This window comes from Ammospiza caudacuta, chromosome 10 (assembly GCF_027887145.1).
Source record: "Ammospiza caudacuta isolate bAmmCau1 chromosome 10, bAmmCau1.pri, whole genome shotgun sequence".
Classification (NCBI taxonomy): Eukaryota; Metazoa; Chordata; class Aves; order Passeriformes; family Passerellidae; genus Ammospiza; species Ammospiza caudacuta.
This window is the reverse complement of record NC_080602.1, coordinates 26,889,752-26,900,649: the sequence shown is the minus strand read 5'-3', so window position 1 is coordinate 26,900,649 and position 10,898 is coordinate 26,889,752. Positions and strand designations below refer to the sequence as shown.

Here is a 10,898-nt window from a genome sequence, read left to right as displayed (position 1 = left end):
CAAAATGCACTTTTTTGTTATTTTTTTATGACTTGATTGAGGGGATTTGTGAATCTGAAATGCACTGATCCTGGTTCTGTCCACCAGAGCCACAAATCCTGCCCAGCTCTACCATCACACCCGCTGCCACACAGAAACCTCCAGGGTCATGCAAAACTCTGAGCAATGTAAAAAAAATACATCAATTAAAAATTAAACTTTACAGATTCACTGGACTAAAATCACCAAGTAACTGCAGTGGCATTCCTGCACTGAGGCTGCCTCCACCTTTCCCAGGAGAATGGGAAACATCCTTCCATAAAAATGCAAATGGGGTAAAGCTTGGAACAGAAACATTCCAGCACTCCCTAACTCCTGGCAACTTCAGCCAGCAACCCATTAGCTCTGATTTCCAATCTAAGGGCACTACACTCACACTATTTTTGGGTAATTATTTTTATTTATTTCAACATCTCACTGGCACTAAGAGAGATGGGGAGGGTATTACAGCTCTGGAGTGAAAGGACACAGGGAATGGCTCCCACTGCCAGAGGGCAGGGATGGATGGGAGTTTGGACAGGGATTGTTCCCTGGGAGGGTGACAGGGGCTGGCATGGATTCCCAGAGCAGCTGGGGCTGCCCCTGGATCCCTGGCAGTGCCCAAGGCCAGGCTGGATGGGGTTTGGAGCACCCTGGGATGGTGCAAGGTGTCCCTGAGCTTTAGGGTCCCTTTCACGCAAAACTATTCCATGATTCCACAATCTCCATTTCTCAAGTTTACTTTCTCATTTTCACATCTCCTCAACAGAACAAAAGTCAAAAAGTCTGAAAAGATGGAGCAAAACTCCAGAGATTTTGTCACAGAACACAGTAATTATCCACAAAAGAAAGAAATGTCCCTTTTCCACGGGGATCAGGAACAAAGAGCAGGCACTGAGCAGTCAAGGTCAAAGTCCCCCAGTCTTCTGTAAATAGAAAGGGAAACACCACATTTGCTTAACTGCAGTGAGGGAAATGGAGATGAAGCATTCAAAAACTCCTTTATAACAGTAAAGATAGTTAAGCACTGGAACAGATGGCCCAGGGAGGCTGAGGGGTTGCTATCACCCAAAGTTTTCAGAACAGGTTAGAAAACAGCTGTCTGCAATATTATAGGTACAAGTGATTCTGCCTGGAGGTCTGGATAACCTCCTCACATCCTTTCTAAACTAATTTTCTAAGATTCTGTGAAAAAAAAAAAACTCAGACAAATTCAGGTAGAAGACTTGAAAGAGCAGAAATTGGGAATACACAAAGTATTTGTTATTTTATTTCAGTATTTACTGGATGTGGTTCAAACCCTCCTGAGATTTACAGTCCCTCCCTAAACCAGCCCTGGGGAAGACAATAAAAAAACACAAATAAAACCCTCATTATCCTCACTGAGTGATCCCTTCCATCAGTTACCTGTGTCTGAGGGGGAATGTGCACCTCAGATTGCAACTGCTGAGTTGGACACCTCCACTCTGGCCTTGATCTCCTTGTTGAAACCACGGAGTTGCTGGATGGGAGTGATGGAATGCTCCCTTTACTAGAGGAATATGTGCCATAAACTGCTTCCTTTGGCTTTGGGAGGGTGATGGTGTCTGTGCTCTCAGGGTCCAGCCTGACACTGATCTCTCCTGTACAAATAAATCGTGGATTGCAGTTTTTATCAACTCATTATCAGTTGTTAATTTAACAATGTGGCAAACAGGAGCCTGATCATCTGGTCAAAGTCATGATTCCCAGCACCCAGCACTGGGCAGGGCTTCAGATTTGGGTGCTTAAAATTTGAAATGTGCAGGTAGGAGGAGCCCAGAATGAACAGGAACCAAACCCTCCCAGGGATGAACCCAGTTGCAAGACACAGGATTTCCCTGTGCTTTGTGCCCTGCAGAATATGGAGAGTGGGAGATAAAAGCTGGGAGTGAAGCTGGAGGTGCAGCTGAAGGTTGTTTGCAGTGCTCTGTACTCACCTAGAGCTGGTTTCTTGTGCTGCCTGGGGAACTGAGGGCCAGGAGCTGCTCTGGGCACGGCAGGAGGGGCTGGCAGAGCTCTCAGTGCTGCTGGGAGGATCAGCCTCTGGCCACTGGGGCTCAGGGCACCTACAAGGAGATGGAACTCCTGAGCAATTCCAGCTGGGAATGACAAGGAGTTCTTGGCAATGAAGAAAGAATTCCAAGTTCTGCATCAACACCACAAAAGCAGCAGTTTCCTTTAATTGAAAGATTCCTATCTTAAACAGTCAATATTTTACCTTGAAGGAAGGTGAGCTGTGCCTATCAAACTTGATAAATACATGTAAGATATTGCAGCAGTGCTAATTCTGAAATATGTTTGTATATCTATAATTACATGTTTGTATATCTATTAATTGCATTGCTTGTACAATGCAATTTAATATGCAGAATAGATGAGAATCAACTCTTGCAAAGCACAATATAATCATGCAATTCCCACTAAAAACTGATTGCTAAAACAGTGCAAGCCTAGTTAAGACTGGGCAATTAATAACCAGCTGTTAATGATGATAGTTTGAGTGGCATTTAGACCAGAACCTCCACCACACACACGATTCACAATTCAGTTGAACCCTGTGAGTTCCAGAGCTCCTCAGGGTGATGCTCACAGGACACACTCCACACCCTCCACTTCACCCCACCCTTTGTAATGTCTGAAATCACAATTCTTGGAAGCCTGCAGGGGGCAGGAAATTCCATTCCCAAACATCTGCTGGAGGCAGCAGCACCCAGGGCCCTCTGGGACTCACCTTTTGGGGTGTCCCCCTCTAGCAGGGGCAAGGGAGAGCCCAGGGAGAGGAAGGCAGGCAAAGCCCAAGGGCTGGGGGCTGTGGGATCCTTCCCTGCCCTCTGGCTGCACACCTGGGAGAGACAGAACCTCCTGTGACACAGGGAATCTGGGATTTACACATTTACACATCCTCTACTCCTGCAGCAATAAATAATAAATAGAATTTCTGCTGTGACTGTTTCATTAAGAATTAACAGTGCACCACTCCTTTTATTACTTGTGAACATGCTACAGTATTGTCTACTGTTGTTGTTTCAGTCATTGAAAATAAAGTTAATTAAATTTAATTGATGCCTTGTGTACTATTTAATGAAGGGATCTCAGGAAGTTTGTATTTACACTACTCTCCTTAAAACTGAGCAGTGTTTCTTGACAAAACAGTGTTAAAAATATAAAATGCATACAAAAGGCAAGGAAGCAGAAGGAGAAAGAAACAGTTTAAAATATTAGCTTTTAATGAGTGATTACCAAGCTTTTAGTGCAATCCAAGCCATGACTGGGATCTTGGAGCACTGTTGTGTCCTAATTATTGAATAACAGCACCCAGCAACTTTCTAAAAAGAGAAGGAACTCCCAGGAGGGAAATGAGACAGATCCAAATTAACTATTCCAATCTTTCCTCCCAGTTTGTCTAACAGTGCTGCCCACAAGAGATGAAGGAGAGAAAATCTGCACTTTTTATCATCACAGAGAACCTTTCAGAGCAATCCCAGGCCCTCATTTCAGTTATGGCCATTCTGGAACGTTCTGTTCTAAGGGATGGAGGTGGATGAATCCTCACGTCCTGGTGTTCCAAGAAAACAGCAATAACCATGAACAAAGGTTAACTTCATGTCTGCTGCCATGTAAGTGATACTGAGAAAAGGAAATCATAATCCACATTTTCCTGCTCACCCTCAACCCAGCAGTCTGGTGAGGCCACAACAAAAATAGATAAAAAGGTAAGAAATTGAATTAAACAGTGATTCCTCTTCCAGACTGTTGCTGGTGCAGCAGCAGGGCAGCACTGATTTAACTCCTGGTCAGTTTTATCCTAGTTGAAATCCCAGTTATGAGGTTTTGTTATGATAAACAGCACATGAAATGTATTTGTTTTCATTCTGTTCATAGAGATGGAATAGGCTGCAAGGAAAAGCAGTTCAGGTGCAGTGTGTGAGTTCAAAAGCAGCCTGGAGGCTTGGGGGTTTTGATTTTTTTTTTAAATTGGAGACAGATATTTAATTCTTTTGTGCTGCATCCATTAATTTCTATAAAGTCCATGGCAGGTGTGGTGTTAGAACAAGGGCTGATGGGACAGAAATGGAATTTAATTTAATCTCTCACTGACACTGCCCAGTGCCATCATCAGCAGGACAGGAGCACAGGGAGCTGATCCAGAGCAGCTCCCCATGAAAATGCCAGCCCACCCCTTCACCCCCAGCACCCTGACTGCTGCTCTGGCTCCCTCCTGGAGACCTCAGGGAGGCACCAGAGCAAAACTGCCCAGCTGCTGCCATTCTGGGAGTCACTGCCACTAAAATTACACCAACACAACCATAATAAGACCCCAAACATAACATTAAGTACTGCAAGAGAAAGGTTTTAGTTTTAACATCACTGCTTCATCATGAGCACTTCTAAAATTCAGTTTTGCAGGGCTGGAAGGGAGCTCTTAAATTGCAGGGCAGACCAAGGCTGACTTGCCTTAAAATATGCTTGGAGTGTGCTAAAAAACTATTTTTTCATTTCAAGTGCTTCTGAGTGTAATTAACCTGGGACACAAGGAAAACAATTCTATTACCCTTTCTAAAGTGTTTTTCTCCTGTGGATAAACCTCTCTAAATTTTTTTTCTTCTTGCTTCATTTTAAATAGGGCACTTGTTGGAACACCACGGGGATTTTTCTGATTAGTTCTCTATTTGTTTTCTTTTTACCTAGCAATATTTAACTAGAACTTTTTTTTTTGTGGTTTTTTGGTAAATATCTTTGTAAGTATTTTTTCTTCCAGTAAAAGAAACAGAGATTGGTATTAAATACAGAGGAAAGAAGAGTATTGTGTACCAGGAAAAGAGATATGAGATCTGGTAAATAAATATCAGAAAATCTGACGGCTTGATAGCGATGGGAAAAAAGGGATATAACAGATAGATGGAATGATAAATTAATCTTCTCCAAACTGTCAGATTTGCTGTTAAGAAGTTCCTGCCAGGATTTGATGGACACAGCACTCACCCCTATAAAGGGAAAGAGGAAGCACAGCAAAATAAAACCAATGGAACTAAGGCCACTTTCCAGGATGTCCAGGAGCCCGTCAGGAAAGGGCTCGGAGAGGGTAAGTTTAACTGGAAAAATTTGGAATTGCATCTTTAACAACAGATCTTGTGTTATCCTTACCTTCTCTAAGCTCTTAAAGTAGCCAGAGATGGCTCTGAACTGTCAATTTGGAAAAAATTGAGCTTTGCCCCTTTCCTGACCTCCTGCTCACCCAGAAACCCAGATCCATCAGAACTCCTCCCTAACAGGTGGGACAGAGAACGAAGGGAGAACTTTGGTGCATCCCACATCTGCTCTGTCAAACAGCAGCAGCAGCACAGAAGGGAGTGAGGCAGATAATTGCTGCCTTGAAGCACAGGATGCTTCTCTGGTGGGCAGAGGGCCAGGATTTGTGGGATCAATCCCTGCCTGGAATTCAGGGTGAGCTCCCTCCCTGTCCAGCTGTGAGCAGCAGCCCATGGCATCCCAAGCAGGCACAGAGCTGGCAGGGAACGCTGGGCTGCACACAAACAGCTTCAGCAGCTCTGCCTGCACCCCTGCCTGGCAAAATCACACTCCAGCTCCACATGACAAGAACTGGATAAAAACTTCAAACAAATGGTGACCTTTCAAAAGATTAATTTGTTTACCAACAAAACGTTCTGCGTTTGTCAGGAGAGATGGGGTGACCTTCACACTCCCATTTCCAGGTTGAGAGGATGCTGACTGCACTCATCTGTTACCTTAACTCTCTCCCAGCAATTATTTCCTTTTTATTTTTAGTGACAAGAGGATTTTATTCAATCACCGTGCTGCTTATTATGATCCCACACCCTAATACAAACGCAAGGAGCTTCTTTTGATTTACTGTAGTGTGACATCAATTTGTTTAAGTCTCATCCTGCCACCACTGCCAAACTCTGCTTTGGCTGTAATTAGAGCCACGTGCCTGGCTTTAAAACACAATCAGCTCTGGGCCACCAAAAAACCTGGATTTCTTCTACATCTTCCTCCAGTCACTTGAAATGAAAGGAATTTCCCTGCTTTGCTTTATAATTTTGAAAATAAATGCACTTTCAGGGATAAGCGTTAATGATTAGCAGCATGCAAATGCTGAATAAAGAATGAATAATTGAAGATATGATTAGAATGGTTGTGCTCAAACAAGTGAGCTTAAAAAAAGCCTCAGAATCACTGCCATCACCATTAGAGCCACATTAGATAAGATGCAACTCATAAAGGCTAGAAATCATCACCATATTAAATTCTACCTCATGAATAAATGAAAAGGTTCCTAAGTTTACAGTATAATATACATTTATAAGAAAACAAGGACCCAAAAGTGCCAGTATAATTCTATAACAGAACAGCAGCCCTATGAAAACAGAAGGTAGAGCTTTGAATCTTTTCTACATTGCAGCAGTGCATCAGAATTATTTTTGCTGCAATTCAGATTACTGTTCCTTTGGCTGGATACTCCATGGGAAGTATACATATTTAATAATTATCCACTCATCATTTTTCATCTCTCATCCAGATATAAACTGCAAAAAAAAGTGATGCCCAGTGTGTGTTTCAAACAGAATTACAGCCTTTATTTTAAAATAACTACAGAACTTGGCAGAGGATGAAGCATTACTATTAGACCCAAAAAGGTCCAAAAGGGCAACAGTTAATTGTTCTTAGTTTCTATAATAAAACCCAGCATCAGCAACTTTATAATACCAAAAGAAGAAGAAAAGACACCACTTTTGGTGAAACAATGAAACCCTGACTAATAATTTTTCCAACTAGTGGAACGGCAGGATAATAAAAAGTCCGGGTAGATTTGTGCTTGACCCCTCAGGTCACCTCCAACCCCGACTTTTCAACCTCACAACTCTTTCAGCCGCTCAGCCCTCGCTAGAAACTCCTGAATGGAGGGGAGACAAGCAATTAGTTTGGAATTTAATTGGAATTTGCTCGGATGCGGGTGATTTCTGGGGTTTTTTTGGGGAGCCGCTCCTGAGCCCGCGGACAGCGCAGGGACGCGCGCGTACGGACAGCGCCCCCTGCCGGCCGCCCCTTCCGCAGCCGCTTTAATGGAAATTTACCCAAATGAACCCAAACTGTGCCCCTGAAACTGCACCAGATTCATTGGCCTTACCGCTAATAATCATAGGTATCATCGTATAGATCACATAAAATCCCTCCCTTAAGCGCTCCCTTTAACAACAAATGTATCTAGCAAATAGCAACTGCAAAAATTTTACAGCCAGAGAAGGCAGAACATCCCAAACCACACATTGTGCCCTAAAATTTTGAAGAGAATAAATTAGAGAGGAAATACCTGCTTGGATTTTAAGCCTGTCAGCTCCTCAGTAACTGTAAATATGTATCTGGGAGCCTGAGCAATTCACAATTCACATTAAATGTTTGCAGTTTAAATCCCCCACAAGTTCCCTGTGCTCAGTGCATGTTTCAGGGAGAGTGGTAAAACACATGGCTCTCTGCAGCCAGATAATATTCCTCTCTGTGAGTGTTTTAGAGTGCTTCTAAAAACCTATTAGCCATGATGCTTTTTTCTAATTAACTCTATTATCACAGGGTTACACAAATCACCTCTCAAGTCTGGGCAACAGCTTTCCAAAAATCATTTTTTCATAAGTGGCAGCTCACAACTGTGCCATTCACAGATTCTCTTTGTGTTGTTTAAAACCAAACACCCAGAATCTCTCCTAGAGCACTGGGCTTGCTGCAGGATGCTTCTGCCACATAAATTAAATTTTAGGAGAGCATCCCCATGTGAGACCATTGGCTGTGTGGACCAGAGTGCTGTGCTAAATTTGTGAACATAATTGATTCTTTGGAGGGATGGATGTGCCTACTCTTTTTTGTTTTTTTTTTTTTGAAAGCATTCTTTGCTAAAAATATCATCTTTACATTCAACTGCTGCTGAATAATTCCAGAACTGGCAGCAGAACTGAAATTTGCAGTTGCAGGAGGGAAATTTGGGAAAATCAAAACTTCACCTTGCACAATCTGAACACTCCTAGAGCAGGGAGAGGAATGGGCTTTTAGTTCTTGCTGCACCTTTGGTCACATGCAGAAGTCCCCAAGCTCCAGCTGATCTCCTCTGCCTGATTTTCCTGACATTCCTGACCATGCACATCCCTGTTTTTGCTGGATTGGGATCTTGGGACATAAACCTGTTACATTTCAGATCTGTTTTCCCCAGTATCACCACTCAAAATGTTCTGATCCTTAAATACCCATGTCAAAAAGCAGGAAATTATGAGGAAACAACTTGAATGTGAATATTTTATTTAGGACTAGTAAATATTAACTGTAATAGTGTAAAGCAATGCATACAACAAACCCATAAAATAATAAAAGTTACTTACAGGAGCAGATTTTTTCTTAGCTATAAGTGGCAGCCTGGTCTCATCAGTGGGAAGTTTTAAACCAGCTTTATTCTCCATGTTCTCTGGGTCAAGCATGATTTTAAAATCCATTTCCACCTGCTGCTGAAATAGAGAATAGGGATAATCCTGAAATAACTACACTGGAGCTGAAGTGTGTAGAAGTAGAAACTGGCTAACAAGTTGTAAATTTGCAAAATAATTATAAAAATTGGTATTTTTTGACTCCACACAGAACTGGGCAAACAGCAAAGTGCCTTTGCTTAGATGGAAAACTTTGTAAGGAGTGGAACTTTTATCCAAATGGACACATCAATGCAGGCACAGAACCTGACCATTAGTAAATGAGGAATTAAAAACCCCTGACAGTAATCAGAATTAAAATATAGTTCTTAATGCACTCTGTGATCTGCATGGAATGAGCTCAACTATTCTGCTAATAAAAATAATGATGATTTAAATCCCAATGAGCAGAAAAAGACTTTAAAAGTTTCTTCTTGTTATAAGAAACACCTAAAGCATACCTATAAACCCCAGAGGGATGCCTTATGTTTTTATTACAGTAGAAGTTTCTTAAGTTAAAAATATTTTGGTGCATATTCTTTTGTATAAATGTAAAAATAAATCCAGAAAAATTCCAATTTTTAGAAATAAAATATGCCATAAAAAGTTCAAGAATCATTAGATGTGTACTTGAAGTATTGAAGAACTGTGTTACTTTGTGAAAGCAGTAAAAATGCTTTCATTTATTTATCTGCACTATATATTCTCTCTTCTTTTGATGGTAATTACAAGCAGATGTATCAATGAGATGCTCATTTAGATTTGGGGTTGTAAGAACACAAGTTATTATCCAAGCCAATTACTCTTTTAGCCACATGGCTGCACAGAGACAGAAAGTTCAATTTTCACCTCATCAGTGCTTTTGTGGTATTTATTTTATTACTATAACACACCGTTATGCAGGGAGGAAACTGCTGGTGCTATTAAAACCAGAATTGGGGGAATTGAGCACCTTTCAATTAAAGCAGGAGATGGTTCCCAGTGCAAACTCCTCACTCAGCTGACAGGGAAATGATCAATAGAGAGGGGAAGGTGCCACACAGGATAACAAGAACTGGAACTATTAATAAAAAACCACCTGATAAAGTGGCTTTGTCAGCTTGGGTGGGCGGGAAGGGCCAATTCCACCCTGCATGGATGACACTGGGATCTTTCCCAAATTAAATGTTACCCTGGGCTGGGAGAGGGCTCCTGTCTCAGCTGCTCCTTCTGCTGAGGAGTTTTAACGCTTTCATCATGGCGTGCTCTCAAACCCTGATATCAAACCTTGATATCAAACCCCGATATCAAAGCCTGACTCCACGGCAGCCAGAGCATTATGGGATGCACAGGACACCCAGCAGCCATGGATGTGCAGCAGCATCAGGCTGGGGTGTCACACCTGGGGGCCCTGGCACACCCGTGGGGCTGCTCTGCTGCTCCTCTGCACAGCCAGGGGCGGCACTGGGGGCAGGACCAGCTGCTGCTCACAGGCTCCAAAGTCAGCATTCCTGCTGGGGACAGAAACAGGCAGTGAGCTTCCTAAACACTGCTTGGATTTCACCTGCTAAACCCACTCTGCTTTCACCCACTTCTATCCAAATGACTGCATTTTTATTTAAACTTGCATTTTGCAGAAGTAAAATCACACAAGTTAGCAGAGCACTGCTGAAGACACTTAAAATTGCATTTACACTTGCATATTTTTTTAACTTAAAATCAAAATAGGGAATGACTAAACTAACTTTTTCTAGGTCAATACTCCCATTTGCTTTACATGATTATGTCACCTCAGTTTTTGTGTCCTGCTGCAATAAAACATCTGTTTCACTTACCACTTAGGGGGCTCTTTGGAATTTACTTTATTACCAGCTGAAGAAAGAGTTAACTCTTGGCCATCTATAACACTGGAATAATTTTCAGCTTGTTTCTGTTAGAGGGAAAAAATATGTTTAGCCTACTACAAGGGAAATTAGTTTTATTTAACTTGGTTCATTAGGCAACCAGGTCTTTGCTTGACTGAAAAGTTGATAAACTTTGTGTCTCTGTCAGACTAAAAATCTGATTTTGGCTGATCAAGATCAGTTAATTATGATGACCCACAAAAGGGAGGCATCATTCTGAACTATAATGTCTGAATAATCTCATCAGTTGCTGATTGGAAAGGGATTTTGTAACACAACAAATAAGTGGACCAAGTGAATTATTAACACAGACTTTAAAAACAGAATAATTGTCTGGATCTGCTCTATTTTACTTACTCTCAGCCCAAGTTCAGACCTGTCAGTTGCTTTTCTGAGGTCACAAATATCCACAGCTTCTGCATTTCCTTTCAAGTTGTTTTTTTCCATTTTAAGCTTCTGAATGTCTTCTTGAATCTAAAAAGCAATTTAGGACAAAAATCGACCAAAC

General features: G+C 41.8%; 1 protein-coding gene across 1 annotated transcript in view; it reads right to left on the bottom strand.

The window, feature by feature from the left end:
• Nucleotides 1-10,898, bottom strand: part of IQCH (IQ motif containing H) — a 50,953-nt gene that overhangs the window by 39,228 nt on the left and 827 nt on the right. Inside the window, exons 2-8 of the mRNA XM_058811101.1 lie at nt 10,748-10,864; nt 10,322-10,416; nt 9,889-9,997; nt 8,427-8,546; nt 2,771-2,882; nt 1,977-2,105; nt 1,426-1,640 (exon numbers count right to left, since the gene is read on the bottom strand). Coding sequence (XP_058667084.1) covers nt 1,426-1,640; nt 1,977-2,105; nt 2,771-2,882; nt 8,427-8,546; nt 9,889-9,997; nt 10,322-10,416; nt 10,748-10,864 — 897 coding nt within the window. The remainder of the gene's footprint in view (nt 1-1,425; nt 1,641-1,976; nt 2,106-2,770; nt 2,883-8,426; nt 8,547-9,888; nt 9,998-10,321; nt 10,417-10,747; nt 10,865-10,898) is intronic.